The sequence below is a fragment of the Symphalangus syndactylus genome, chromosome 4, assembly GCF_028878055.3.
Source record: "Symphalangus syndactylus isolate Jambi chromosome 4, NHGRI_mSymSyn1-v2.1_pri, whole genome shotgun sequence".
In the NCBI taxonomy this organism is placed as follows: domain Eukaryota; kingdom Metazoa; phylum Chordata; class Mammalia; order Primates; family Hylobatidae; genus Symphalangus; species Symphalangus syndactylus.
In genome coordinates, this window is record NC_072426.2 from 81,906,661 (window position 1) to 81,934,125 (window position 27,465).

Sequence of the window (27,465 nt, forward strand, 5' to 3'; positions counted from 1 at the left end):
AAGAAAGGAAGGGGAAGGGGAAAGGGAAGGGGAGGGAGGAGAGGGGAGGGAAGGGCCAAACTAATTGTGCTGGAGTTTTCCGTTATTATTGGCAGACCTTGGCTTTCCGTGGTTCAACTTAGGATGGTATGAAAACGATGTACATTCAGTAGAAATTGTACTTTAAATTTTGGATTTTGATGTTTTCCTGGGCTAGCGACATGCCCTACAATATATTCTTACATGAGATATTCTACACTTTATAACATAAACCTTGTGTTAGATGATTTTGCCCAACCATAAACTAAGTGTTCTGAGCACATTTAAATAGGCCAGGCTAAGCTCTGATGTTCAGTAGGTTGGGTGGATTAAGTGCATTTTTAACTTAAAATATTTTCAATGTCCGATGAGTTTTTTGGGACATAACCCCATCGTAAGTTGAGGAGCATGTGTATTGGGTTTCTTGGAGTTTTTTTCCTTATTTGGTTGTTTTGTTTTCTATCTTATATGAGCAAAGGGGTAAAAGATTTCAGAAAAACACCTGAGAGATAAATCTTAATACCATTCAATCCAGCACATCCGTTAGTAAATTAAGAATGAGCAAAAGCCCACCACTGTCCATGTGTAAAGGCTGGGCTCCCCGAAACAGCTACAGGGACACTCCAAGTACTTCAAAATCACCAATTCAGCCAAAACCTCACATTTATTTTCTGCAAAAGTTACCAAGACTCACAGATGCCTTTGCGTTTCCCCAAGGTCACCTGGTTAATTATTGACATAGCAACTCCCCTCGCAAAGCAAAGAATCAAAATGATTTCCCACGTCCCAGGTTGGGATGCATGTTAATGAGGAAGGAAGGCCTCTGCATGGCGGGGCCTGAGCTAAGTATGTCTAGTCAGAGTACAAATCCGGGACAGACTTGAAAAGCTTTCTAATCCACCTATACTCGAAGAATAAAGCTTGGATTTCACAAGTTGTTTCTACTGGTGATTTAAAGACACACTCCTCTCTCCCATATGCACACAAGCACAGACCTGCAAGAGCACTGTCCCCTCCAGAGCCTGACACTCCAGGCCCCCAGCAAGTGTGAAATCCAGGTGTGACTTTCTAGGCATGGCCTGGTAAGGAAGGGCCTGGCCCACTCCTCGGCTCCCTCCTCCCAGCCAGAAACAGTTAATTGCCAGCTCCAGACTGCCTCCAGCCCAGCCCTAATCGCCGATCTCAGGCGGCTGGGCTGAGCAGCTCCAGCCCAGGCTAGGGTTGTGTGAGCAGCGGGAGCATTCTTCCAAGGTAATGATTAAGCTGAGTGCCTGGCAAGGGCACGGGCTGAGAGCAGGGAAGGTGAGCCCTATTCACACCTCGGCCAGGCTGCAGTGGCCAGGACTGGTTTGGGAAGGCAGGGCCCCAGTGTGCAGGGGCCCCAAGCCAGCAGCCACAGCCTCCTACCTACACAAGAGTGTTCGGGAGCATCTCAGGGCCAGAGACTTTGCTGCCCGCCCTGCCAGGACTTTGTCCTCACCCCTGGCACCATGAAGCTCCAGGTGTTCTGGACTGGGCTGGAATACACCTGCCGGCTCCTGGGCATCACCACTGCTGCAGGTAAGACCCCGCCTCCTGGCTGCTGATCCTTGTACACTGGCACCGCAGATAGGGCTGCCTGAGGGGTGGGAGGTGGCCGAGAGACAGCAGGCACATCTGGCCACTTCTGTGCTTCCATTTTTTTCCCAAGACCCCCAGAAACACTGCTCTGTAGAGCAGCAGCAGGTGCAGTGGGGTGATCCTAGGGCCAGGGACCAGAGGGCTGGGTGCTGGATCTTTGCTTGGCAACTCACCCTCCCTGTGACCTTGGGAAGCCTCCAGATCCTCATCTGCAAAATGATTCCAGGGGTTCACCCCACCTACTCAGAGTTGTCATGAGATGGAGGTGGAGACAGAAGGTGAAGGTAGAAAGGGCTGGGCCTCACTGTGTAGCTACAAAAGGTCAACTGAGCTCATCCTGCTTTACTCAAACCATCCCTACCGCATGGAGAGAGAATTCCCAGTCATGAGCAGCTCTGCCCTGGGGGGACAGGCTGAGCTCGGCTGGACATGGAGATCACAGGCTTCCCTCAGGCCCATGCTGGACCCTGTTAACAGAACACCCTGTAGGAACCCAGACCCCTCTCTGAGGTCTGACTGCAGGAATGCACTGTGGTCTTAGTAGCAGAGATGCTTCCCAGAGATGCTGGGCTCCCTCCCTCACCCAGCAGAATCACAGGGCTGCTCAACTGGCCAGGAGGGCAGACTGTTAGAGCAGAGCCCACAGCCACCATCCTGAGCCCTGCCTGCTCACTTCCCCAGGGCAGGCCTGACCCTCAGCCCCATTCCTCCTACAGGGCCAGGATCTGTTTTGGGAAAGTGAACAGGCAGAATTCTGAGCCCTTAACTCTGAGCCACATTGTCCCTTGGGGACAAAGAAGAGACACACCCTCTATCAAAGCCCTTCCCCACCACTGGGCAAAAGCTTACCCACAGGTCTTGCCAAATGGGAAAGTTCTCCTAGGTCAAAATCACATAGTGCTGGTTCCTGCCCCAGCCCAGTCACTTGCATGATATATGACCTTGGGAAGCCCCTGACCCCTCTGAGGCTGCACTTTCTGATCTGTATGATGGAGATGCTGGACCTGCTGGCCAGGTGTTTGGACAGATTAAGGATGCAGGAACTGAGCATGGCTAAGTAGAACTGAGGATGAAAACCTCTCAGCAGAAGCCCCCATGACACACTCCAGACCTCAATGGGAAGCTGGGTCCTTTCAGGAGCACTGGGCTGGGTTCAACCATGAGCTGGCCAATGGGCTCTTCCAGCAGCTAGGCCGTGAGTTAGATCATGAAGGGCTGCTGGATGGTTTAACCCCACCCCTCCTGCTACAGGATGGGGCACCTGAGCTCAAATGCGGGTGGTGACCTTGCCCAAGGTCATGCTGCATGTCAGAGGGACAGCCAGCCTGGAGCCCTGGTCCTTCAACTTTCACAAAGGCCAGGGCTCTGGCCAAAACCTTCCCTGTCTTCCAGAATAGGCAGCAGGAGGAGGTTCAGAATTGCTCTGCTGAGGCTCTGAGTGGAGGCACTGATGGAGGAGCCAGATCCAGCCACTTTCAGAAGCATGTTGCCATCTACACATAAGGGAATGATGGCCAAGATCCCCAACAAGCAAACAAGCCATCCTGGGGAGAGGAAGGCCACCCCAAATAGGTTTCCATGTCTGTTGATCTGAGTCCACCCTGCTCCCCCAGGCTTTGGTTTCCAAATCTGTAAAATGCCAAGAATCCCAGTTTCCCCAGCCACACTCCACCCAGAGCTGAGGCCCACCTCCTGTCAAGAGGCTGTTCTAAGATGTGTGTAACTATGCTTCTAATGGATTAGCTAGAGACAGTTTAACAGTCTGATTTATCTCAGTCACCGGAAGAGTCTGCAGCCCCTGACACTCCCATGCGCGCGCACATGGGGCTCGTCTTAACCACAGCCTTTATCTCCACACAGGGACTGCTGTTAATGCTGAGAATGGGCCTCCCTCTTGGTTTTGATAGGAGATTCAGACTAAAAATAGCCATGAGCTCCCTTCTAATGGCCAGGCTTTCAAATGATCTTGCTTGGGCTTTCTAGAGTGCTGGGAGCAAGTGGGAGGCTAGAGAGAAGGGTTTGGTGTTCTTGGGCAAATCTCGAGTTTCTTCCAGCATCACTGAACTCCTGGCCTATTTCCAGTACATAAGATTTGCAAATTCCTTATTCTCCTAAGCCTCTTTTTTGTTGAAATCCTCTGTTGAGAAATCCAGGCTTCATTTACAAGGGCACTGCTGCTAGAGAGGAAATAAGACCGGAAATAGAGGGCCTCACTTTGCAGAAACCCTAGGGAGGTAGGGAGTGTGGATTTCTTAAAAGCTAGGAAGACATGTGACCCAAGGGCACTCAGAGTGTCACCTGCGGGGACCAGGCAGCTGCTAAGAGGCTACAGCCTCTCATTAGCAGCCTCTTCCCTGGACCCCCTGCAGACAGGATCAGGGCTGTCAAAATCACTGAGGGCATCTGGTGGGTGCCTCTGCCAGCATGTCAAGGCCCTATGACTGTAGATGAAGCCACAGCCTTTGGATGAAGACTCCTTAGGATTCCTCGAAGTCCCGCAGACCGTTCTTGCCCCACCTCAGTGTCCAGCCCCACATCATGAGGGGTCGTAGAGCACAGACGGATCATTGCCGCCACCAAATTGGGATAAACAGGCCTTGGGTAGTTGCACCTGGGTGGAAGTGTTTCTAAAATTAGAAAATTCCCTCCTTCTGGAGCAGTCTTGTGGTTTCCAGGACATCACAGACCACTCCCGCATTGTTTACACCGGGTTCATTTGCATCACCTCCCTGGCTCGGGATGTGGGTGTGGGGGGCAGGCGCCCATGGGTCCATGTGCATGCATGCGCCCGTGTGATGTCTAAGTGCCTCAGTTGCTGAGACGCGGCATCCATTGCTGCCCATGGAAGCAGACACAGTTGGGAAATGGCACACAGGCTGTGAGCACTCCACATCCCCCTGTGCGGATGCCAGGGCTCCCGCCTGTCAATCCCTCAAAGCAGGTTCTCCCTGTGTCCACTGGAGACAAGGTAGATGTCCTGAGTGTGAGACTCAGGCCCCAGAGGAGGCTCAGCCCTGTGACAGGTTCTCAGCACAGAACAAATGGCAGGAAAGGGGTCCTGGGAAATGGGTTTAACTGAGCCTGGAGCACAGTGGTCCAGGGCATTCCTCTTCTGTGAGATGAGAAAGGACCTGTCCCACAGCATTGGTCCCAGTTGGAGGCTAGGAAGGCAGGGTTGGCTTCCCTTTGAACTTCAGTCATCCTCTTACCCTTTAACCTCAGGGGAATCTTGAATAACTCTCTCGCCACTCCCCAGCTCCTGCTGAGGTGGCCAGGAAGAGCATGGGAAGAGCCCTCTTTGTGGGGCAGAGGAGGCACCTCTCAGGCCGTCCAGGCTGGGTATGGAGGGAATAGGAGACATGTCCCTGGGCCTCGCCTTGTAGAGAAAGCTCTCCCCTCAGGCTGTGTCCTCACACAGAGATGTGCATGGGCTTCCCCAAAAGAGGCTTGCTCAGAAAATGTCTCTGGGCACTTGAGCAAGGCCTCCCAATTTCCCTCAGAGCAAAGAGGCTCCAGCTTGAGGCCCCACTGCCCCATCTCCAGGGCTGAATTTCACTCTTCCAGCCTCTGCCCAGAGCAGGGGTTGCTGAGAATGAACATGATCATTTGAGTATTTACTCAAATAATACTCAAAGCCCAAGCTTTGCACTACGTATTTTAAATGCAGTATCACATTTCATCCTCCTGTCATTGGAAGCATCATCATGTTCAACCTCATACCCACTGTACAGGAAGGGAAACCAAGGCCTGATGGAGTGAAGCATCTTGCTCAGGGTCTCACACTAGGAAGCAAGAAGACAAAGTTCCACCTGATGATGGTCTGCTCCTGAGACCCCACTCCTAATCGCTATTTCCTCCACCTGAATCAGGATTAAAAAGCATGTCTCATAGTATTTTGATGACCCCAAGATGCAGGATGCAAAACACACAGAGGAGAGCAAGAGAGGCTTGATCATAACTTCCCCATCCTCTACCCTCATGCTCCTGACCTTGGTCAGTTCTGATCAGGCAGGTGGGGTCATGGTGAGGACACAGGTACACTGAAGCACATAGTGAAGGGTCACCAAACACTTTCTAAATCTCAAGACACCGATATTCATTGCAGCTATCCATTCTCTGTCTCAAGATTGCCACACATGCTTTAACCAGCACCACCATGACCTTCTCTAGCCAAACCTGCTCCTGGAACCCATCTGGGGACAGACAAATCTGCACACATTTCCAGAGGGAACTATCACGGTAGGGCTTGCCTTGATGGGTCCAGAGGTGCAGGACTGACTGCATGCATTACGGTCATTGTCTCGCTCCAGCCCCACAAATGCCTGAGAGGCTGGAGTGCTGGGCTCAGTCCCATTTTACAAATGAGGAAACTGAAGCTCAGAACACTGAGGTAACCTGGCAGAGGTCACATGGCCAGGAGACAGAGATCTGGTGTCGGAACTCCACTCTGTCCAAACACAGGGCTGTGTTATGGCAGCTCCAAAGCAAAGGGCATGGCAGAGCCAGCAGGGCATGAGGGGATGGAGGCAGAGCCATTCTGAGTGAACTCTGCTTGTCAGGCTGTTTCTCACAAATTGAGTGCTTGGGATCAACCTGGGATCACTGAGGGGTTTTATTTTGTTCCAGGTTTTGGCCCATTAACCTGTTTCTCTATATAATGGACACGGCCACATTTTCAACTGCTCCCATGCTTCCCACACAGTTAGAGCATTGGCTTATTAATGTAGATTAGGAGAAAAGAAGTATTTAAAACCCAGCTGTTCTCATTATATTTTAAAGGATACAGCAAATGCATAGTTCGACCTTAGCCCTGTTCAAAGCCTTCAGGAAAACAAATGCTTCTGAAGCAGCCATATTGGGCTCTCCATGCTGATTTCACCCCTCTTACATGTATATCCCCATGACCACCTCCTGCTGTTTAAGAAAGCGTCACGTACTCCAATGCCTCGCAAGAGATTTATCACCCAAGTGAGCCCACATTGCATTTTCAGACCTTCCAAGTGAATGTTGACTGTTTTCCTTTTCTGTTACAATTGGCTCCACAAGTAAATGAAATCTGCCTCCCTCTCTTCCCCCCACCTACCACCGACAGGCAATAGGATTTGGTTCAAACATTTCTTTTTTCACAACTTTGTGCCTGTGCCTTGCTTCTAGATTTATAACAAGAAATCTGAAACTTCAATTAGGTTTCATTTACTTGGCAAACTGTTGCTGAGTCCCCAGTCATGCAGTGTAGACACATGGATTAGAATGGCAAGAACTTGCCCTGTGGGAGCACATGGGCTGGACAGAGAAGCAAACTAGTAAGTGCACATTCGAGCACCAAGCACTGCAGCATAGTGTTTGGGAGGTGGATCTGTGTCCTGGGACAACCACTGTATCTACCCTCTGGAGTTGTGAGGGCTCAATGAAACAATGGCTAAAGTAGCAAGCTACCTGGCACATAGATTCTCACTCAGCATGGGCTAATTTTAGAGGAACATGCAGGGCATGGAACTGTGTACCATGAGTTGTCGGCTCCTTTTGTTGGAAGGAAGAAGAAGGAAGATCTGAGGAAAGAAGCAAAGCAGTATGTGACTTATGAGGCTGGACGGAGGAAGGGGCTACACTGTAAAGAGCATTATACTGGGAAACATTTCCCATCACATTCTGAGCTTGGGTTGTGAAGATCAGCCCACAGGAACTTGGCTATTTCTACGCCACATATAGTAAACCAACCAGAGGAAAGACGGCAGCCTTGTTTTATTTCTCATGGGATGACAGCTCTTTCAAGATTGTCCTGGGTTCTATTCAGCCTTCTGAAGAGGGCTGTGAACAAAAAGAAATGCTGTCTGACATAAGTGGCTGACACTGTGAAGAAGGGGCTCAGGAAGCCCCCCAGGAGGTCAGGTAATGGTCAGATGAAGAAGCCTGGTGTGTGTGGAATGGACAGAGAACAACGGGGGCATGGACAATGCTTTCTGGAAACCTGCCATGTGGATGAGTGAGCAGATGCATTCTCCCTGAACACTGAGAAGGAATAGGAAGTGAATACCTTGGTTCTCCCTGACATTGAGACCTGGAAGAAATTTCTCCTGTGGGCCTGTATAAGTTTGTTTTCACACTGCTGATAAAGACATGCCCAAGACTGGGCAATTTACAAAAGAAAGAGGTTTAATTGGACTTAAAGTTCCATGTGGCTGAGGAAGCCTCACAATCGTGGTAGAAGGCCAGGAGGAGCAAGTCACGTCTTACATGTATGGCAGCAGGCAAGGAGAGACAGCTTGTGTGGGGGAATTCCTCTTTTTAAAACCGTCAGATCTCTTGAGGCTTATTCGCTATCATGAGAACAACACGTGAAAAACTTGCCCCCATGATTCAATTACCTCCTGCCGGTCCCTCCCACAACAGGTGGGAATTCAAAATGAGATCTGGATGAGAACACAGCCAAACCATATCAGAGTCCTTACAAGGGAGATGCTATTCTACACGGGAGACACTATCCTCAATAGTGCCAATGAACCATGTGGGTCTGCAGAGTCCTTCCTCATCACCAAAGAGTGGGGTATCGGCACAGATGGCCTCACAGGTGAATTCTACCAACACTTAAGGAAGAAATTTCTATTCCACACAAACTTTTCCAGAAATTTGAAAGGAGGGAATACTTCTCAACTCATTCTATAAAATTAGTATTTATGTGGGTACCAAAACCAAAGATATTACAAGAAAACTATAGACTAATATTCTTTTCAATATAGATGCAGAAATTCTAAGCAAAGTTTTAACAAATACAAATATATTGAAAGAATGATATATCATAATCAAGTGGAGTTCATCTCAGAAATGCAGGGTTGTTTTCATATTTGAAAAATCAATTAATGTAACTTACCATGTGTTATAGACTAAATGTTTGTGTCGCCCCAGCCAAATTCATATGTGGAAATCCTAACACCCAAGATGATTGTATTAGGAGGTAGGGCCTTCTCTGAATGGAAATAGTGCCCTTATAAAAGAGACCTGAGAGAGCTCCCTAGGCCCTTCTATCATACAATGTGTGGTAACAGTGAGAAGACAGTTTTCTATAAGCAAGGGGTCCCTCAGATACCAAATCTGCCAGCACCTTGATCTTGTACCTCCCAGCCTCCAGAACTGTAGGAAATAAATTTCTGTTGTCTATAAGTTACCCAGTATATGGGATTTGGTTATAGCAGCTGAAATGGACTAAGACATCATATTTAAAAACTAAAAAAGAAAAACCATATTATCATCTAAATAGACACAAAGTTTTAAACAAAATCCAACATTCTTTTATGATTAAAATAAAACTATCATCAGCAAACTAGTAACAGAAGGAAACTCCCTCAACCTTAAGAGGTCATTACAGAAAACATACATCTACTTAAACGTAAAAGACCAGGTGCTTCCTCCTAAGATTAGGAACAAGGCAAGGGTGTCCACTCTACCACGTCCAGTCAGCATTGTACTGGAGGTTCTAGCCAGTGCAAGAAGCAGAAACAAAATGCATACAGATTGTCCAGGAAAAAGAAAAATTTTATTCACAGATGATGTTATCATCTATAGAAAATCTAATAGAATCTACCCAAAAACCTACTTGAGGAAATAGCAACATTGCAGAAGACAAGCTTAATATATAATAATCAACTGTATTTCCATACATTAGCAACAAACAATTAGAAAATGAAATCTTTAAAAATACAATTTATAATAGCATTGAAAATCTGAAATATTTAGGGATAAATCTGACAAAAGATGTAAAACAAACTACACTAGAAACTAGAAAACATTGCTGAGAGATAACAAAGAAAATCTAAATGAATGGAGATGTATCTTGTTGATGGGTCAGAAGGCTCAATATCGTTAAGACATCAGTTCTCTCCCAAATTGCTATACAGTTTCAATGGGAGCTCAATCTGAAGTCTCTTCCAACTGAATGTCCAGAAATATCTGCCATGAAATCCTTCCCTTTTCCCACACTGTCTCTGAACCCTGGCTCATGTATGTCAGCTGAACTGATCTCCACACAAAGGTAAACCTCCCCACCATGCTTACTGTTTGCCACAACTCCTGAGCTAAGAAGCCTGTGGCTACTACCTTACTGTCCCAGTGAATTCACAGCAACTGTTTCCAGCAACTCTGTAGTCTTGGAAATGGTACAAATCTAGCTTTTCACCTCTACCCTGGCGGTGACCACCTCTCCTGGACCATCCACGCCCATTGTCATCAGCCTGGAGCATCTTTCCCTGAGGTGTCCTTGGAGACCCTGAGTCCAGCAGGAGATGAGAATGAAAAGAAGCAATAAACATACATGGTGGGTTCTGAGGCTGCCCCAGTGAGTACAAAATTCTCATCCAATGCCCAGGGCATCCAGTGCCAAGGTTAGTGTGGCCTGATGACTGTGAAGCATCCCATGTTGCCACCAAGGGCATCACAATGAATGCAAGACATATGTCACAATTCAACCCATGGAGTCAGAACGGGTAAGCAACTGTGGATCATGAGGTCAGCCCTATGGCAAAAGCAGCAGCAGCCTGAGGCCAGGGGAATATCCCCTCAGTAGGCAGCCCCACAGGTGGCCCCAGCCTCAGGAACATGCTGGCCTGAGCCCCGTGGGGTCCCTAGCAGGGTTATGGAGGGCTAACACAAGAGATGTAGAGATAGATGGGAGTTTGGGTCACTTACATCCCAACTGGGCTTTGAGAAGGGACCTCAAAGTAAATTAGTGAACAACAAACAACATCGGTGCACAGGGAACAGCTTTTTGGCCACAAAAAAACCCACAAGTGTGTTAATGGGAGCAAAGGATGAGAATAAACCCTCTCCTTCCACTGGAGAATACTGATGGGAACTGCCTGCCTCTTATAATAGCTTTCCTAGCCATCATCTGCATTTGTGCAACACTCTCATTTACTTAGACTGAGCAGTGTTGGGCACCTTTTTGCATGTTTTTATTTTCCCAATTTTCCAGAAGAAGATGCAGACCAAAGAGTTAATCACTTTCCTGAGGATGCAGGACTCGGCTTTTCTGATGCAGGCCTCGTATTCTTTCTGCTCCGGTGCAGCCCCCTCCTAGCTTTCGTCCACCCATGCTGAGACCAGAGCTCCAGGATGAGAAGGATACTCACACAGTGGCTGCCCTGCCCAGGGCTGTACCACAGGCCCTTGGCCCAGGATCTCTGATCTCTGCTAAGCCTGAACTACAACAAACAGCTCAGGAAAGCAACACAGAAGCAAGCCCTGGACCCTGAGAGAAGAAAGGTCTTGTACCAAGGTTGGATCTGGCCCAGACAGGAGGGACAGAGACTGGAGGGAAGGAGCTAACAAGATGAGAGAGGCCAGGCTTGTCCATGAATGGCTACATCAAGGTGCAATGCAAGGCACTTCCTGGGATCATGCAGGGAGTGAGACAGAGGCGTGGGGTGAGCTGTGCTGGAGTGGGCATAAGGTACCCCTGTTGGGCTGGGGTGAGAGTAGCTAGGGAGCCTGAGGTGGGATAATAGGGAGGGATGGAAGGAGTCAAAGGCCACTAATGGCGGTGTCAAGCAGTGCTGTTCAGTGTTCCCGTGCCCCTCCACCTGGGCGGGAAAGACAGCACAGCCAGACTGAAGCACGTTTCAGGGCAATTATTTCTGGTAGAGAATTTGGTGTCATAAGGCTCTGATTCTGCAGGTAGCAGGGCCTTTGTCCCATTGTTTGTCTCCATCGATTGGCTCCTGATCATTGATCAGCTAAATCCAAAGATCAGCTCTACAGTCCCTGGTCCCAGCTCAGGGTAATGCCCTGGGGGTATCTGTTCCAGTGAGTTGCTGATTCAGGCCAACCACTTCCACACTGGACTAGCACCCTGTGAAGGCAGAGCTTCCAAGACACCAGCCCCACTGCCCTGTGAGAAGGATGGAAGGCCAGAGAGCAGGCTAAATTCCAAGAGGAGCTAGAAGCCCGCAGACCCTGGGCCTTCCAAATCTCTAGATGCCAGGGCCAGAGCTACCACTCTCAGGGCCAGGGAAGGGCCTACACTGCCCCTGAGGGAGGGAGTGCCACCTTGGGCTTTGACTGAGGGCCACATTAAATTACAATGAGGCCAATTTAATTTTACAATAAGTACCCCCTTAATTTTAAGAGGAGCACCTCCTTCATTTTAGAACACCTCCTTAATTTGATGGCAAATATCTTCTTAGTTTTAGGGAGAATGCCTCCTTAATGAACGAGCACCTCTGTAATTTTAGGAGGTGTGCCTCCTTAATTTTGAGCCCTGGTGTCTTTCTGGGCCCACCCTGCTCCTAGTTCTCCGGGTGCCATAACTTCTTTGTGTTTAACAGAGATCCCTGCCTAAATCTGAAACCTGGCAGAAACCTAAGGTCCACAAAACAAGGAGTGGGCCGTCCTCATCCACAGGTTGAAGTGAGGCCTTTGAGAGGGTGGGGGCCCACCTGTGCCGTCTCCGGGAACAGATGCTCAGCAGACTGGAGAGGAGCTCCTTCTTACCTGTGCCAATCCCATTCTTCATTCAAGCCCCCACTAAATTTCAGGCCACACTTCATGTTCACCTCCTGCCAATTCTGGAGATCAGTCCCCCGGAAAAAAAACTTTTGGGAAACTCCAGGCCCTGGGTGAAAACACTTTGGGGTCCTATATCTATGTCATGTGGAACTGTGATACCTTCCAAAAATATTTTGTTCCCAGTACAGTCCAGTCAGCACACCAGGCTAGGAGCTTCCACAGCCAGGCCCAACGTGGCTCTCTGGGGTGAGTGTTGGATACGGTTCACGAAATTCCTGCAGCAAGGAATCTCACTTCTTGCTTTCTTCACTTTTTCTACTGAGAATGTTTGCAAAATGCAACTGTGGGAGGGACCTGCTTTGGATGATACAGGGTTCTCCTCCACAGATCCTCTACGAAGTCTTAAGTTATGAAACCACCAATAGGATTCCATGACCCAGTGGAAGTCCCCAGACACCATTCCTATTCCTAGGAGCCTGAATCTCCAAGGCTATAGGGCAGGTGCTGCAGGACCCAGAAATGCTTACTCCTGAGGAGTCAGAACATAATGTTTACTCTAAGGAGTCAGGCCAGACACAGAGACTTCTAACGCCAAAAGCCTCAGGTGGCTAGATGACTGAATAAGCTGCTTTTCCAGTTACCCTTACATGGCTGCATAACAGCCCACTATAAAACGTAGTGATGTAAGACTGCAATCATTTGATTATACTCAAAACATTGTGATTCAGAAATTCTGGCAGAACGCGGTGGAGGCGGCTCACCTCTGCTCCATGATGACTGGGCCACAGGTGGGGTCACAGGTAGGGTGGCTGGCATGGCTCATGTGGCTGAGGTGGCTCATCTAGTGCTTTGGTTCTGATTGTTGTCTGGGTCCATCACTTCCAGTCTGTGTCACATCTGCTGGAGCTGGAATGTCAAAGATAACTTCTTCTATCATTTGTCCTGTGCAACGCTGAACCAGCTGGGGTTGTTGTGCCTCTCTCTCTCTCTCTTTTTCTTTCTCTCTCTCTCTTTCTCATCCTTTCTCTCTTTCTCTCTCTCACTCTCATTTCTCCCTCTCTCTTTTTAGAAGTCTCTCTGTGAGGCTGGCTTGGGCTTCCTCACAATATGTCAGTCTCACTCCTCAGGGATTAGCAGGTGTGTCTTCACAGCAAAACCATTCTTAGCCAACTTTCCTGAGAGATGGCAGCCAGCACATCGCTGAGAAAACTGGGAGACCTTAGAGTTGGCAGTTCCCACTTGGGAGATGTGCAGATGAAACAAGACGTACGGAGAGGGCCTACTGTCTACATGGTGTGTGGTGGCACCTGGGTGAGAGGCAACAGGGCTGACATGCCCAGGAAGCTTCCAATCCCAGACACCTCCCGGCCAGCCCACACCTCTGCCCCCCTACTGCCCAGATAAAATCCAAACATCAACATGCAATGGCAGGGCATGCCTTCTGCTTTATGCCTGGGAAGCCTCCTTCTCTGGGTTCCCAGACAGAACAGACCCTCTACTCTCCTGGGTCTCTATGCCAAGCACCTTGCTGTGCCACTGGACAGCAAAGCCACCTGCACCACACCACCATGAGCCACAGCCAGAACTGTGCTTCAAGCCCAAGTCAACAAAGAAACTAGCAGATACCCTGTGCTGGGAGAGGGAGTGGCCAGGAGCACCTGGAGCTGGTCTCTGTCCCTCAGCCACCACCAAATATCACCGAAGTCTCTCACCATCTTCACGGGGTCAGGGAGCTTTCTGAAATACCAATCTAAACACGAGTCCCTTCTGCTCACGCTGCAGAGCCCAATATTTAAGAACCCCACAGTCACCTTGATCCACATGCACTGCCCATTGCCCCCCACTGTGCCCCTGCTTCTGCTGTTAGGGGCCCCCACACCCTGCAGTGCCTGGCCCCTCCATCTGCACAGATCTATTCCTGCTGCTTTCCTAGTCTACTCTACCTTCATCTTTATTCATCTTCCCTGATAGTCCCACGAGTGGCCCCTCCTGTCTGGCCCCAGAACTCTTGGGTGAGTCCCTCGTCCAGCCTGGGTCACTGCTGTCGCTGAATGCACTTCTCTCAGTCCACATCACATCTCTCCTGCTGGACTAAGCATACCCCAGCCATGAGCCTAGTGCCTGGCCCAACCGGTAACCACAGAAGACCAGGTGGGCCTCGGAGAAGTGGCCAGGAGCCACCCCCCAAGGAGGGTGGGCCTGCCGCTCCCAGCAGAGCTGCCTGAACATCGAGACCAGAGGCAAACAGAGCGGGGGACAGAGGAGGGACTCTGTGTGAGTCCGTGTTGTTTCAACCTGGCATACTCTGCATCCAGGAACACGAACCCCAAAAGTGGGAGGATTGAGCAGAAAGTGGTGACCCATTGGCCTGGATATCAAAGAGCTTTACAGCTTCCCATGAGCGCCCCACTGATCCTCTTCCGCCTTGGGTAAATTGAGGAGCCATACTCCTGGCTCCCCACACTCTCCTCCTCCTGCCAACTGGCATCCCTCAGTCTCGGCAGGCAGAATCCCGCTGGCTATGGTTGAGAGGGAGCTTGTGGGAGTGACCCCATGCCCCTTAGTACAAAGTGGCTGACTGGACACTGGCAAAGCTGTCAGGGCCAAGTTGGGGGGAAGGAGTCGCCTCTTTGCATTGATCACCTGACATCTATCAGGCACTAAGCCGTGCATTTCAGACTCCAATCCAAGCAATTTTCTCCAGTCCAAACAATGACTCTGTGAGTTGTAACTTATTCTGCCCCTTCCACAGATGAGAAAACACAGCTTGGATGAGTTAAGTACTGTAATAACACAGAGAACTGGGATTTCCATCTGGCTCTCATTTCTCTGTTGCCATTTTTTGGTTTTTTTTTTTTTTTGCAAACCAGCACTGTCTCTACAGTGTTCCTCAAATGCCCCTCTGACCGCTGACCCTCTGTTTGTCTAAAGAGTACAAAACAAAAGCCATCAAAATAGCTCTCCACATGCCAAATGGGTGCAGGTCAGGAAAGAAGCTGAGTTCCCAAGACCCTTTCCTGCCATCTGCTGGTCGTCTGCCCCAAGGCCCTGCAAATTGGCCAATATGACATGCCACGTGAGTGGAGCCCATGCCTGCCCTACAGAGTGCTCAACACAGGCATCAGCCTGGAGTCAAACACCCCTTCCCAGGCCCAGGGCAGGAAGTACTTCTTCCCCAGCCAGTGATTCACTGAGCACCCGTGACACGTTTGGTATCAGTTAGCTCCCTACGGTCCTCATGACCACTGTGTGCAGGAAATACAATGAGGAAACTGAGACTCAGAGAGATTGGCTGACTGTGCTATGAACTGGGAAATGAGAGACTGAAACTCAGGATCTGACCTGGGCCTCCATCCGTGGTTGGTTGGTTGGTTTGACTTACATTCTGTGTGCCTCAGTTTCCTCTATGTAAACTGGGGATAACAAGAGTACCTTCTCATAGGACTGCTGCAATGATTAAAAAAGCAAATGAATGCTGGGTGCTGAGAATAGGACATGGCAAAAACCAAATAAACGGCCGTTTGCCTGCACGACACACATATACTCACATACACTCACATATTCACACAGGCACATTCACACACACACACACTTACACACACACACACATATATACTCACACTCACATATTCACACAGGCACATTCACACACACACTCACATGCACACATATACTCACATACACTCACATTCACACATACATTCACACATGCACTTACATACACACCCACATACACACACATACACTCACACACTCACATATATACTCACATATGCACATATACTCACACACTCACACATGTACACACACATACACTCACACATGCACTCACAAGCCTACCCACACACACACGTGTCCACACATGCATGCACGCATGCTGGCAGGCAGTGGGTAGCAGGAAACCGCACACCACCTAGAGCTGGCTGCCTCCACCTGGTCTCTAGGCCCTCAGTGTCCAGCATGTATCCTTGAGTGAACTACACAGGCCACTGAGCCTCACTGTCCTCCTCTGTAAAATGGAGAGAGTGGGACTTCTGTGCCACGGGCCTGCTGGAAGGGCCGGGATGTGTGCAACATGATGTGGAAGCTCTGAAGTGCTCTGTAAGTTTGGACTCTTCAGTTACGCTGACACTGCAGGGGGATGTGGCCCACTAGCATCATCTGTCCTCGCCCCAGGTGAGCCAGCAGGGCAGCTGGAACCTGGAGAGGGTGGGAGACTCGGTGTCTGCCTCTGGTGAACCAAGGGACTGGTGGCACGTTAACATGGGCAGTCGCCCATGAAGCACAGCGGAGCCCCAGAGCCCTCCATCCATCACTCAGAAAACACAACCGCCTCTTCTTGCCTGCCTAGATCCAAGTGCTCTGTCCCCTTTCCCCTGCCCCGTATCTCCATGATTGCCCATCCCACCCCCCACCCCTGGAATCGAGGGGTGGAGTGCTGGTAGCTTCAGTGCAAGGCTCTTTCTTCCCTGCTCTCTAGAAGAGGCGTTTCAGCATTGGACGAAGGGCCCCCATCAGCTTGAGACACCAAGCGATGAAAGCCCACACAATGTCTCTACCAGGGAAGAGAGGAAGCACCAGAAGCCAGGAAGCTGCGCCACGAGCAGCAGGGAAGCTGCGCCACCCCCAGGCAGCCAGGGACGACAGCCCAGCCCACCATCTTTGACTGGGAGGAAGAGAGGATGAAGCCACCCTTCAGCACACAGCAGGGGCATCATCAGAGCCCAGAGAGAAATAGAGTCAGCAGTGTAATCAGTTAGGAACAGAAAGACTTCTGGTCAGCAGGCCGATGCACTGCCCCTGGAATGTTTCTATCGGGGACTCCAAGGGTCAGTGCTGTGCTGGTTGTGGGAAGCCATGGGAGCAAGCAAATCCCTGTGAGGAGAGCACCCAGAGACAGCAAGTCTGGAAAGGCAGGTCCGAGATGAAATTCACCTATGACAAATGAAAGGTCAGCACCAACTGCCAAGAAAGGGGAGGAGGAGAGCTGAAGTTGAGTAACATTTCCTTGTCAGAGCAAAAGCCCAGGGGTTTAATCAGCACTGGGTCCAAAGCAATGAGCAACGAGTGTGACCCGCAGCCACCCCTCAGCAAGCAAGACCAAGGCCACACAACAGCAACTGGTGACCCAAGCAAGAGAACAGGGCTGGGGCAGGACCCGTCCACAGCCAAACACTGAAGCTAGACACACAGCACACACTGGGGTGGGCCCCAGCACGTGACAGAACAGCTGTGAACCAAGGGGCTGGTAGCACATTAGTGTGGGCAGTCGCTGGGGGCACTAAGGGTGGCTGCTCTGGGGAAGCTTAATCAGAAGACCTCTGGGCCTCTGCCTGGAGTTCCAGGGAGCAATCCAGGAGGCTTCCTGCTCTCTTGCACCTTGCTGGTCACAGCTGCCTGTGTCATGAAGGGAAGAACCTACCTTGGCTGTCAGTCCCCCGAAAGAAAACACACTCCACAGCCAAGGTACCCTCAACAGGGCAGTGCTGTGGTATAGAGCACCAGGCCCACTCTTCCTTCTCCTCTTGCCCCTTAGTGTTGATCGGCGTGGGCACTGAGACCTTCCTCCAGGGCCAGTTCAAAAGCCTGGCTTTCTATCTGCTGTGAGTAAGTGTGCACGTGCCACTTTTGACCTGGAAGTTCTGCTCAATTCACCCTACATCTTTATACTCAGAATAACTCAGAGCAGTCCCCTTCCCATGCGAATTCCATCCTATCTCAGGGGTGAAGGGAGTTGAGGGGGGCTCTAGAATAGCTCCTGGTTTGTGCAGACCATCCCATAAATCAATGAATTACCCTTTCTACCCACCCATCCATCCATCCACCAGTTCATCCAGCCAGTCACCCATCTATCCATCCATCTGCCCATCCATTCATCAACCCACCCATCCATCCACTCACCCACCAATCTATTCACCCATCTACCCATCCACTTATCCATCTATCCATCCATCTACCCATCCATCCAGCTACCTATCCATCTACCCACCCACCTCTTCATCCACCTGCCCATCCATCCATCTATCCATCCATCTACCTATCCACTCACCTATCCATCTATTTGCCCACCCATCTATTTATCCATCCACCCACCCATCCATCCATCTACCCATATATGCATATATACATACACACACCCATTCACCCATCCACCCACCCATTTATCCCTCTATCTTCCAATTCATCCAGCAAGCCACTCATCTATCCATCCACCTGCTTATCCATCCATCTATGCACCTACACATCCATCCATCCATCCAACTACCCATACACTCAACCATCCATCCATCCACCCACCTATCCATTTATTCACCCATCCATCTATTCATCCATTCACTCACCCATCCATCCACACACCCACCTGTCTATCTATCTACCCATCTATCTATCTACCCATCTATCTATCTATTCATTTACCCATCCATACATCTATCCATCCATCCATCCATCCACCCACCTATCCATCCATCCATCCATCCACCTACTCATCCATACACCCACCCATCCATGCATCTCATCAATCATTTATTTATTCAGCAAATATTAATTGAGCTCTTGTTTAGAGAATGGGGAATCAGGTCAAACAAATATATATTTGAGCTTCTCTACATGCCAAACACAGTTAAATGTCTTAATTGCATTGTTATCTAACTTTCACAGCACTGTAGGAGAAGGGCATATTGGCCTAGTTTTACAGATGAGAAAATTCAGAAAGAGTAAGCAGGTTAGCTCACGTCACCAAGCTCATGAACAGCAGGATCCAGATTCAAACCCAAGACCATTTTGTTCCCCAGACAATGTCTTTTCTTCTCCACTACCAGCTACCTCTGTAAATGTGTCCTGGCAGGAAGGTGATCCCTGTGCAGTGGTGTCCCAGGGGATTAGAAGAACCTGGGTCTCTGCCCCAGCATCTCTGCAGCCCCATCCTGAGGGGCTTCTAGCAGTTTCTTCCTAATGATATAGGAAGGCTCTGTGTTCTAGCCCCCCAAATCCTGAAGAGCTTACTGAACTGAGAAGCAATAGATAACAATTTGCCAGGCTGCCCCACAAATGTCCTGTTCTGCCTACAGGGTCCACCAGGCTGTGACCTCCACTCCCCTCCCTCCTCAGGATCCACCTCCACCTTCAGGTGGCAGCTGACCTGTGCTCTTAGCAGCCTCCACTCTCCCACCTCAGGGCAGGCCCTTTGCTGTGTTTGGGGGCTCACACCTGCCATCTCCCAGATGCAGTCCAACCTCCGAGCCCATTTCCACACTGCCATCTAGACACACAGATCTCTCTGACAACCTTCAAGGGCTTCCACCACCTCTGGTCCACACCCTGTGCCATATTCTGGCCTCTGCCTCACTTCTTGCCACTTATGTACAGCCAGGGGCTTCTGACTCTTTTTCAAACTCACCAGCATGGCCTCGCCTCCAAGCTTCACTCATTCTGTTGGGTGCCCAAGCACCTTCCACCCATTTCCACCTGCCCAATGCCTGACACTCCTTCCTGGCATTCCACCCTGGCAATTGTGCCCTGAGCCTGAAGCCCCTGCTGGCTGGCAGTGACTTCTCCTGGTTCTGAACACCCTCCATGTCTAACTGACCATGTCCCTAGCCACTGTGCACCATTGCCCTGGGATCCAGAAGCAGGCTGGCCTTCCTCCTCTCCAGTGGGTCCCTAACTCTCAGGTCAGGCCACGGCAGGTGAATGCAGGCTGCCTTCTGCCCAGAACCCTGTTTTGTCTCTGTTTTGAGGGGACCCTATGCCCATGTGGTCTCTGGGAGGTCCAGTCCAGCCTGGCGTCCCCTGCCCCTCGCTGTGCCCTGCTCTCTAACACCCGCAGGATCAGCACTCAGTACCTGCCCTGTCTGTCCCTCCCTACCACTCAATAGCACCAGACAGGAAGTCTGAATGAGTCGCTTTATTCCCCAAGCCTTGATATACTCCTCTGTCCCAGGGCATAGAAAAAGGCAGTGGCAATTATTTTGCAAAGCACATGTCTTGATGTGCCTGTTAGGCACACAAGCTCTGGAGCCCAAGTGCTGGGTTCTGATGTTCCCCGTGCTACTGATAAGGGGCCATTGGTGATGGGGCAAACCTTTCTGTGCCTTAGTTTCCTCATCTGTAAACTGACAGTAATTATAGCGTTTATTATAATATAATATAGTGTTTATTATAAAATTGTTGCAAGGACTAAATGAGTTGATATTTGTAAGGCCTTTAGAACTATGCCTGGCCCATAGCAATCGTTACGTAAATGTTAGTTATTATCATTTTAAAACCGAGGGGTAAGAGTTAGGCTGACACTGGGAGGCATAGAGAGTGAGAGGAGTGGAGATCACTAAATGATCTAACTAATCACAGGCAGAGAGAAATGATAACTAGAATTGAAATAATCACTGTGTGCCAAGCATGGACCTAAGTGCTTTACAATATCGTTTAATTCTTAGAACAGTTTTACTGTTGATGCACTATAATAACCCCAGTTTACAGCTGAGGAAACTGAGACACAGAAAGGTCACACCTCTCATCTGTGATCACACAATCTAGAAACACCCATGGCTCCGAGGAAACCCTGACCCCAAGCCACCTTCTGCGCAACACTATCCACTTTCATTCCTTCATTTATTGCAATGCTCATTAATGGAACCCAATAAGCCCAACCCACTGTGAGCTTGGGCTGTATAGAAGAATTAGACAGGGAACGCCCTCTGGGAGTTCACAGACTGGTGACTCTGGTCATATGGTACCACATGGAGAAGTAAGAGGAGGTCACCAGACAGACTGGAGAGGGAAGGGGAAGGCCTTCCAGGAAGAGCTCACTTGTGCAAAAGCCCTGTGGCACCTGATAGCTTCTTGTGTTGTCAAGGGAACATGGAGGATGGGCAGTGAGACCCTCCGTAAGTACATATTCCATTTCCAAGGATTCTGATGTGAGTCTAGGGGTGGCCTGGGAGCCATGAATTCTACATTCTTCAGGAGATGCTGATTGCAGGGTCCCTGGACCACACTGGGAACACGAGGAGCCTTTGAGGCATCCTGTATCAGGAGGAACATGATCAGATTCAGGTGTCAGGCAGCCCAGAGTGACACAGTGGGGGAGCAGGAGATAGGGCTGGGGTAAGTGAGGAAGTGGAGCTGGTGCAGGGGTCCAGGGGGGCAGGGCCTGAACCCAGGCAATGCCCATGAGGTCAGAGAACAGGAGAGATTTGGAAGGTATTGAAGGAATGTAATCAACAGCTCCTGGTGACTGGACAATAGGAAAAGGAAGAAGGAAAGGGTCAAGAACAGGTCCAGGTTTAAGGCTGGAACACAGGCAGTGGGTGTCCATTCTGGTGACCAGCAGGTAGAAGGACGTGCCTGCCAGTGTCACACAGGGTGCCAGATGAAGGCCATGTCACCTGCTGACCACGGTGCCCTCCCCACCCATCTCTGAACCCCAGACCCCACCTCTCCCCAGCACGGCCCAGTCTGGAACAGGCCGTGGCCTGGAGACAGCCCGTGGTGAATGTTGTCTGGGGGAATCCAGGTCAGTCCACTGGCTGTAGATGTGATGTCAGGAGGCCACGTGTGAGAAGACAGCCCTCAGGAAAGCAAAGGAAGACAGAGGCGCCAGCCTCCCTCACCTGTCTCCATCTACAGGTTTACAGGAGCCGCTGTCTCCATATGCGAAGGGGCCTACTTTGTGGCTCAGCTGCTGGCCATCTGCTTCCAGTAAGTAGTCTCCAGAGAGACCCCTCCATTGTCCACCCCAGCCCCAGACACCACAGATGTCTCCACCCAAGTGCCCACAACCAGGGGATGTCCTGCTCCTGAAGCCACCGTGGACAGGAGCCTCCCAACGAGGTACAGCCAGCCTGGCCTGGAGGTGGGCACAGGCCTACGGGGCTCCATTGCCTTCTTTGCCCTGGTCCCAACCAAGAGAACCAACCGGCACATTCATTCAGGGCCTGTCCTTGCCCAGAATCCCCAGAAAAGTCCAGCTCCCCCTCACCAGGAGCAGCCAGTCACTGGGCCCCAGTGTCTGAGCCATTTGCCATGGGGTGAGGACCCTGCGGAAGGCCCAGCTGAGAGTGAGTAGACCTGGGATTGGGAACTGGCTCTGTCTCTTCCTAGGGCCAGGGGTCAAGTCAGGGGCGGTACGTCTCTACACCCTTTCGTGGGGCAAGAGTGCAGACCCTGCAGGATCTCGTGAGGCCCTTGCTGCTTCCCAGCCTATGCTCAATATGTGGAAGCTGTTATGGATGAGACCAAGGACTGTGGCTCTCAGAACCTAGACACTGGTCCCTGGGTGGTCAGTGAGAGAGCCAGTCTTCAGATCCAGCTGTCCCAGCACCTTGCGAGGCCACTGGCTGCCTCTCAGGCTCACCAGCCCTAAGGCAGAAAGCTTTCCACTTTCTGCTGAACTCCACTGCCAAGGCGTGCTTGGAACTTCAGCTGGGGAGAAGGCTGGGGAGGAATGGACCCTGGGTGGAGTCCACCGCACCCTGCCACCATACACACACAGGAATGGGCACCAGGGGGCACCAGTGAGCCATGGCAGTCCAGCTGGCTGAGCATAAGAGCAGTGCTTTGGGCCACCTGGACAGCCTGAGCACTCCCTCAAAGCTAGAGGGGCAGGATGCGGCTGTGTAGAGCCCCAGCTCTAGGCCAATTCAGAGGATGAAGGTGCTGGGTCTAAAGGCAGGCACTTGCCCCCTGTGAAACATGGAGGCAGCGCCCCTGAAGGAAGCTGCTCAGCATCAGGCTTCTGCCAGGGCTATGTGTGGTCCCTGTGTATACAGTTAGAAAAGAAGCCCTTCTGGGCCAACACTGTACTGTGCCTAGGCAAGGCTGGGTGAACAGGGCACAGCTGGGTGCCAGCCTGCTCACTCACCTGGCCAGGCCTCTTGTGCAGTGCACTACAAGCACAACTGTCCCAGGCAGGTGGCTCCCGAACTGCACACTTTCTCTGCATTAGTGCAGACTTCGCAGTGAGCCCTGAGCCTCCAGCTGTCTTCCTCACTAACTCATGCAGCATCCTGAGAACATTTAACTTGCTTCCCCCTCAGCCAGAAAAACAGGTCTGGGCAGCCTTCCAAAAACTTGTGGACCCTCTAGAGGGACTCAGGAAAATCCACTCATTGTAGAACCCACACCAAGGACTGCTAGAGCTTCCTGTTCAGCCAAGGCCCACTGCAGAGCATGCCCACAGCAGGGCCCGGCCCAGACTCCATGGCATCCGATCTTGCTGGGGTTTTCCTGGGACACATTATGGTAACCTGGACTCCCTCTCACCAGGTGTCAACCAGGGTCCCTGGCAGGCAGAGTAAGGGAGAAAGCCCACTGGCTGGGCTGCTTCCAGAAGTTCCTGGCCTACCTGCTGCTGTCGGTGGCCTGCTTCCTCCACCCGGTCCTGGTCTGGCACGTGACCATCCCAGGTAAGAGCACAGGGGTAGAGATATGCAGCCCCTGCACAGGTGGACTCTGAGCAGGAGGAGCTGAGCCCCTCCACGTCTAGCTCCAGTGGTGGCTCCAGGGACCTTACCTACCCCACTGCCCTCTCTGACCTAGAGGGTGGACATGAGGAATCACGGGAATACCAGACATCCTCCATGCTGACCAAATGGCAGGAATGTCCCAAGAAGTGCATCCTTCCTTCACAGAGCCGTCCAGAAGTGGAACCGCAAAGGGGACCTCACCTTTCCTCCCACTGACCATGTGTGGTCTGAGCCTCCAAAGGGTGTGACATGGCCACTTCCCTGCCCAAACCCTTCTGAATCTCCCCAGTGCCTACTCATTCAGCCTGGGCTGAAAGGCACTTCAGGGTGGGACCCCAGAAAATCTTCACAGCTTCATCTCCTACTTCCACTTCACTAGGTGCACACCACTGGCCAGCTGGTTTCTGATCACAGAACCCAGGATTTCTTGCTCCCACCTCTTCAGTTTCATCCATGACTTTTTCTGCTAGTGTCCGTCTCCTCTCTGCTCCCTATCTGTGAAAACTGTGCCCCCTCCTCATGAACCCATCTACAATATAGGGAAGACAGCCCTCCAGGGAGACCACGTTGAAAAGCAGAGCCTCCATCCTTCCTGCCATTTAGCATCCCCGTCCCAGCCTCCAAGTGGACCCCCAAATCTGATGTGGGGTGTGAGGACAAGCCAGGCAAGAGGGCCAGGGCCACAGGGGCCTGTGAATGGCCACACAGTGCCGGGTTGCGGGGGCCCTGCTGCACGACATGCTTGCAAGGACTCTGGATTTTTTCCGCGACTCATCTATAGCCCTGACCTCTGGCTCTTTTCCAGGCTCCATGCTCATCATCACTGGCCTGGCCTACTTCCTTCTGAGCAAGCGGAAGAAGAGGAAAGCTGCCCCCGAGGTGCTGGCCTCCCCAGAGCAGTACACAGACCCCTCCAGCAGCGCTGTGAGCACCACTGGCTCTGGGGACACAGAGCAAACCTACACCTTCCATGGGGCCCTCAAGGAGGGGCCCAGCTCCCTTTTCATCCACATGAAGAGTATCCTGAAGGGGACCAAGAAGCCCAGTGCCCTCCAGCCCCCCAACACCCTGATGGAGCTGAGCCTGGAGCCAGCCGACTCCCTGGCCAAGAAGAAGCAGGTGCACTTTGAAGACAACGTGGTCCGCATTGTCCCCTCCCTCGCCGAAGGTCTGGATGATGGGGACAGTGAGCCAGAGGAGACCACCTCTGACACGACACCCATCATTCCCCCTCCCCAGGTCCCTCTCTTCCTATCATCTCTTACAGCCACTGGCCTGTTCTGAGCACTTGCTCCAGCCTGGAGGACGCTCAGTGAGGGGTCTACCTAGCTCAGTGGCCCTCCCTGGAGTTTCAGGGTCTTCTCGGGTCAGCTTTTCGAGGGGTAACCAGACACCCCCCCACTGGCTGGGCCCCTGAGGCCATCAGGAGGTGTGACTGGCCAGCATTTCTGCAGAGGCCTCGAGGGAGGCACAAACAAGGCTCACGCCACCTCAAGCCGGCACAAGCTCCTTCCTCCTGGCCACAGGTGGGGAACCCTTTTTGCTTCCCCAACGAGACCATCACTGCCACTGTGCATAAGGCTGCAGGTGCCATTGACTCAGCCCAGAAGGGACAGAGGATGTCTGCCCAGCAAAAGCCTCTGGGCTTTTCATACTCCTGACCCAGGGCCCAGCACTCAGTGAGGAACCTATGGTCCACCTATCTCTGAAGGCCCAGGGAAGTGTCAGCAACTTAAGCATCTCTAAGGCAGGAGAAGGTGGCCATGGGTCTTGACAAACCGAGACTGCTCAGGGTCGGGAGGGGAGGCTGCAGGCCTCTGGTGGGAGCAGCCGGGCCGTGGGCCGCATTCTCTGCATGCTCTAGGGCTGGGGCTGAGCTGCTCAGGGAAACAATGCCACTCTGTGCTCACTGTGGGAAAGCCAGGCCAGATGAGCAAAGCTCATTCCAGAAACATGGCTGGGGACTTCCAGCCTTCTTACTACACGGCCTTTCCAAGATTCCAAGTTGATGATGCAAACTGAAAGCAGTGAATGCCAGGGCCCAGAAGGTAATGTCTGCTGTGTGCAGAACCACAGAGGCTGCCCAGGGGTGGCACAGCACAGAGAAGTGGCAGTGCCATGTTTAGGCACCTCGTAGCAGAATAGGTGATAAATATAAATTTCTTCAAAATGAAAGGAAGTGAGGGGGGAAGAAGAGGAGGGAAAATGGGAGGATATGAGGAAGTGGGCACGCAGGCAAGTTCTCTGCCATGCGGCCACGGAAGTGACAGTTAACCCAGAAGGAACAAAGACATCTGAATCCGATATTCCTTTGTAAATCTGTAAAGGCTCTGCAATATAGGCTTTACTTCTAAAAATTGCTGTCGGGTCCATGAGGCTGTTGCCAGGAAGAGCAGACACACCATTCTTCATGGCAACTGCAGGGATGGAGCAGTCAGGAGGAAGAGTCCTGTGGCTTCTCAGTCCCTGTGGGGGCTAACGCCAAGCTCTGTAGAACGAGCCTTAGAGCGCACACTCTACAGTCTAATGAGAAACTTGTGTTTGTGCTTGCACACGTATCAGTGTTCCCTGCAGGATATTTTACAAAGGTATGAAAATAATGGCCAACCAGAAGCTAGTATCAGTTTGGGGCCTAAATGCAGCAGGTGTTGCTGATAAGCAGATAAGCAGAGCTCTTCCTGCAGTAGCCCAGGTCTCACCAATCAAATGACAAATGGCTAATCAAGACATTCCTGCAAGCCCTCGATGGTGAGAGCCGCAGAGCTGCTTCTTCAGCTGCCATCAAGGCAGGACCTCAGGACCTGACTGTCTACAGTCAGGGAAGAGTGAACAATATGGGATATGGGTATAGGTAGGTGGTAGGCAAGGATGGTGCCCCATGGCTGATGGGCCGGGTGTCTCAGGCAGGCCCCCTGTGCACAGAAAGAGCCTAAGTGCAGAGGAGCCAGGCGTCTTTCCCCTGTCATCTGTGGAAGGGGAATGCAATGGCCACAGACACCCCCATGGCACAGACATGGCCAGCCTCTGACATTCTTGTGCATCAGAGTAGCTCTGTCCTCAGAGCCCCAGTCAGCAGAGCTGGATGACCAGGTCGCAAGAAGCAAACCAGGAAGTGTGATGTCAGAGCTGTCAGATCCCATGTAATAAACACTTCAGTAAACCCAAGTGTGGAGTGTTGTTTTGGGTGTGTTTTAGAGATGTGTGTTGGGAGCACCCTTTTGGAGGTGTCTTAGAGTGTGCGCTGGGAGTTCCATCATGATGCGATGGAATTCTGAGGCACCTAGGCTTCCTGGAGATTGTCATCAGTTAAGAGAGTGTCTGCTGGTGTGCAGCATTACAGGACAATTATGATCTTACCTAGGTTAGTAAAGTTCTCAAACACTCATGGCTACAAAATAAAAAACAAAAAGCTGGAGAGAGATCATTAAATAGGCCAGAACTCTCACTCATCAGTGGACCAAGCAAGAAAATGGCATCTTCCTCATAAGCAAATGAGCACCACGTGTCTCCATTGATTCTCAGCCTGTGACCTCTATGACCACATCTTTGTCCAGTAGGATCCCTGCATAGCAGATGTTGTAATGATCTGCATCCTTGCCAAGAAGCAAAGACTAGAAGGGCTGGCCCTGCTCTGATCCCCCTCCCTGTCTCAGCAGAGAGGGGAGCATTTTGTATATGAAGAACAGAATGACAGGAAGAAGAGCCCCGGGCTGAGCACGTTCGACCTCCACAAATACACATCTGACCTTGTTCAAGCCCCTTGGCATCTCTGGCTCAGGTTCCCCTATTAAGTGGGAATCACAGCAGTAACTCAACAAGACAGGGGCAAGTGCTTTTCAGAACTACAAACAAGTCACTGTGATTG

The 27,465-nt window shown here is 51.1% G+C and overlaps 1 protein-coding gene and 1 long non-coding RNA gene across 9 annotated transcripts in view; one reads left to right on the forward strand and one right to left on the reverse strand.

Moving 5' to 3' along the window:
- Positions 1–27,465, reverse strand: part of LOC134736375 (uncharacterized) — a 54,696-nt gene that overhangs the window by 16,516 nt on the left and 10,715 nt on the right. Inside the window, exon 2 of the long non-coding RNA XR_010120351.1 lies at positions 12,897–13,041. This is a non-coding gene — a long non-coding RNA (uncharacterized lncRNA). The remainder of the gene's footprint in view (positions 1–12,896; positions 13,042–27,465) is intronic.
- TMEM72 (transmembrane protein 72) lies at positions 1,323–26,765 on the forward strand. Of its 8 annotated transcripts, XM_063637394.1 has the most exons (7): positions 10,150–11,054; positions 12,319–12,381; positions 12,876–12,923; positions 17,672–17,738; positions 21,763–21,834; positions 23,401–23,540; positions 24,406–26,765. In XM_063637394.1, the coding sequence occupies exons 1-7, from the start codon at positions 10,961–10,963 to the stop codon at positions 24,882–24,884; spliced, it is 963 nt and encodes a 320-aa protein (XP_063493464.1). In that variant the 5' UTR covers positions 10,150–10,960; the 3' UTR covers positions 24,885–26,765. The 8 variants fall into 8 exon arrangements, with proteins under 8 accessions (XP_055131245.1, XP_063493464.1, XP_055131241.1 ...); XM_055275266.2 differs by lacking the exon at positions 12,876–12,923; XM_055275267.2 differs by lacking the exon at positions 12,876–12,923 and having other exon boundaries at positions 12,324–12,381.

Excerpts from the sequence above, each read along its gene's own strand:
- TMEM72 (XM_063637394.1), top strand. The coding sequence starts at position 10,961 with ATGAGAGAGGCCAGGCTTGTCCATGAATGGCTACATCAAGGTGCAATG. Across the intron at positions 12,382-12,875 it reads GCCCAACGTGGCTCTCTGGG|AACGCGGTGGAGGCGGCTCA; the intron begins GTGAGTGTTGGA and ends AAATTCTGGCAG. Across the intron at positions 23,541-24,405 it reads CTGGCACGTGACCATCCCAG|GCTCCATGCTCATCATCACT; the intron begins GTAAGAGCACAG and ends GCTCTTTTCCAG.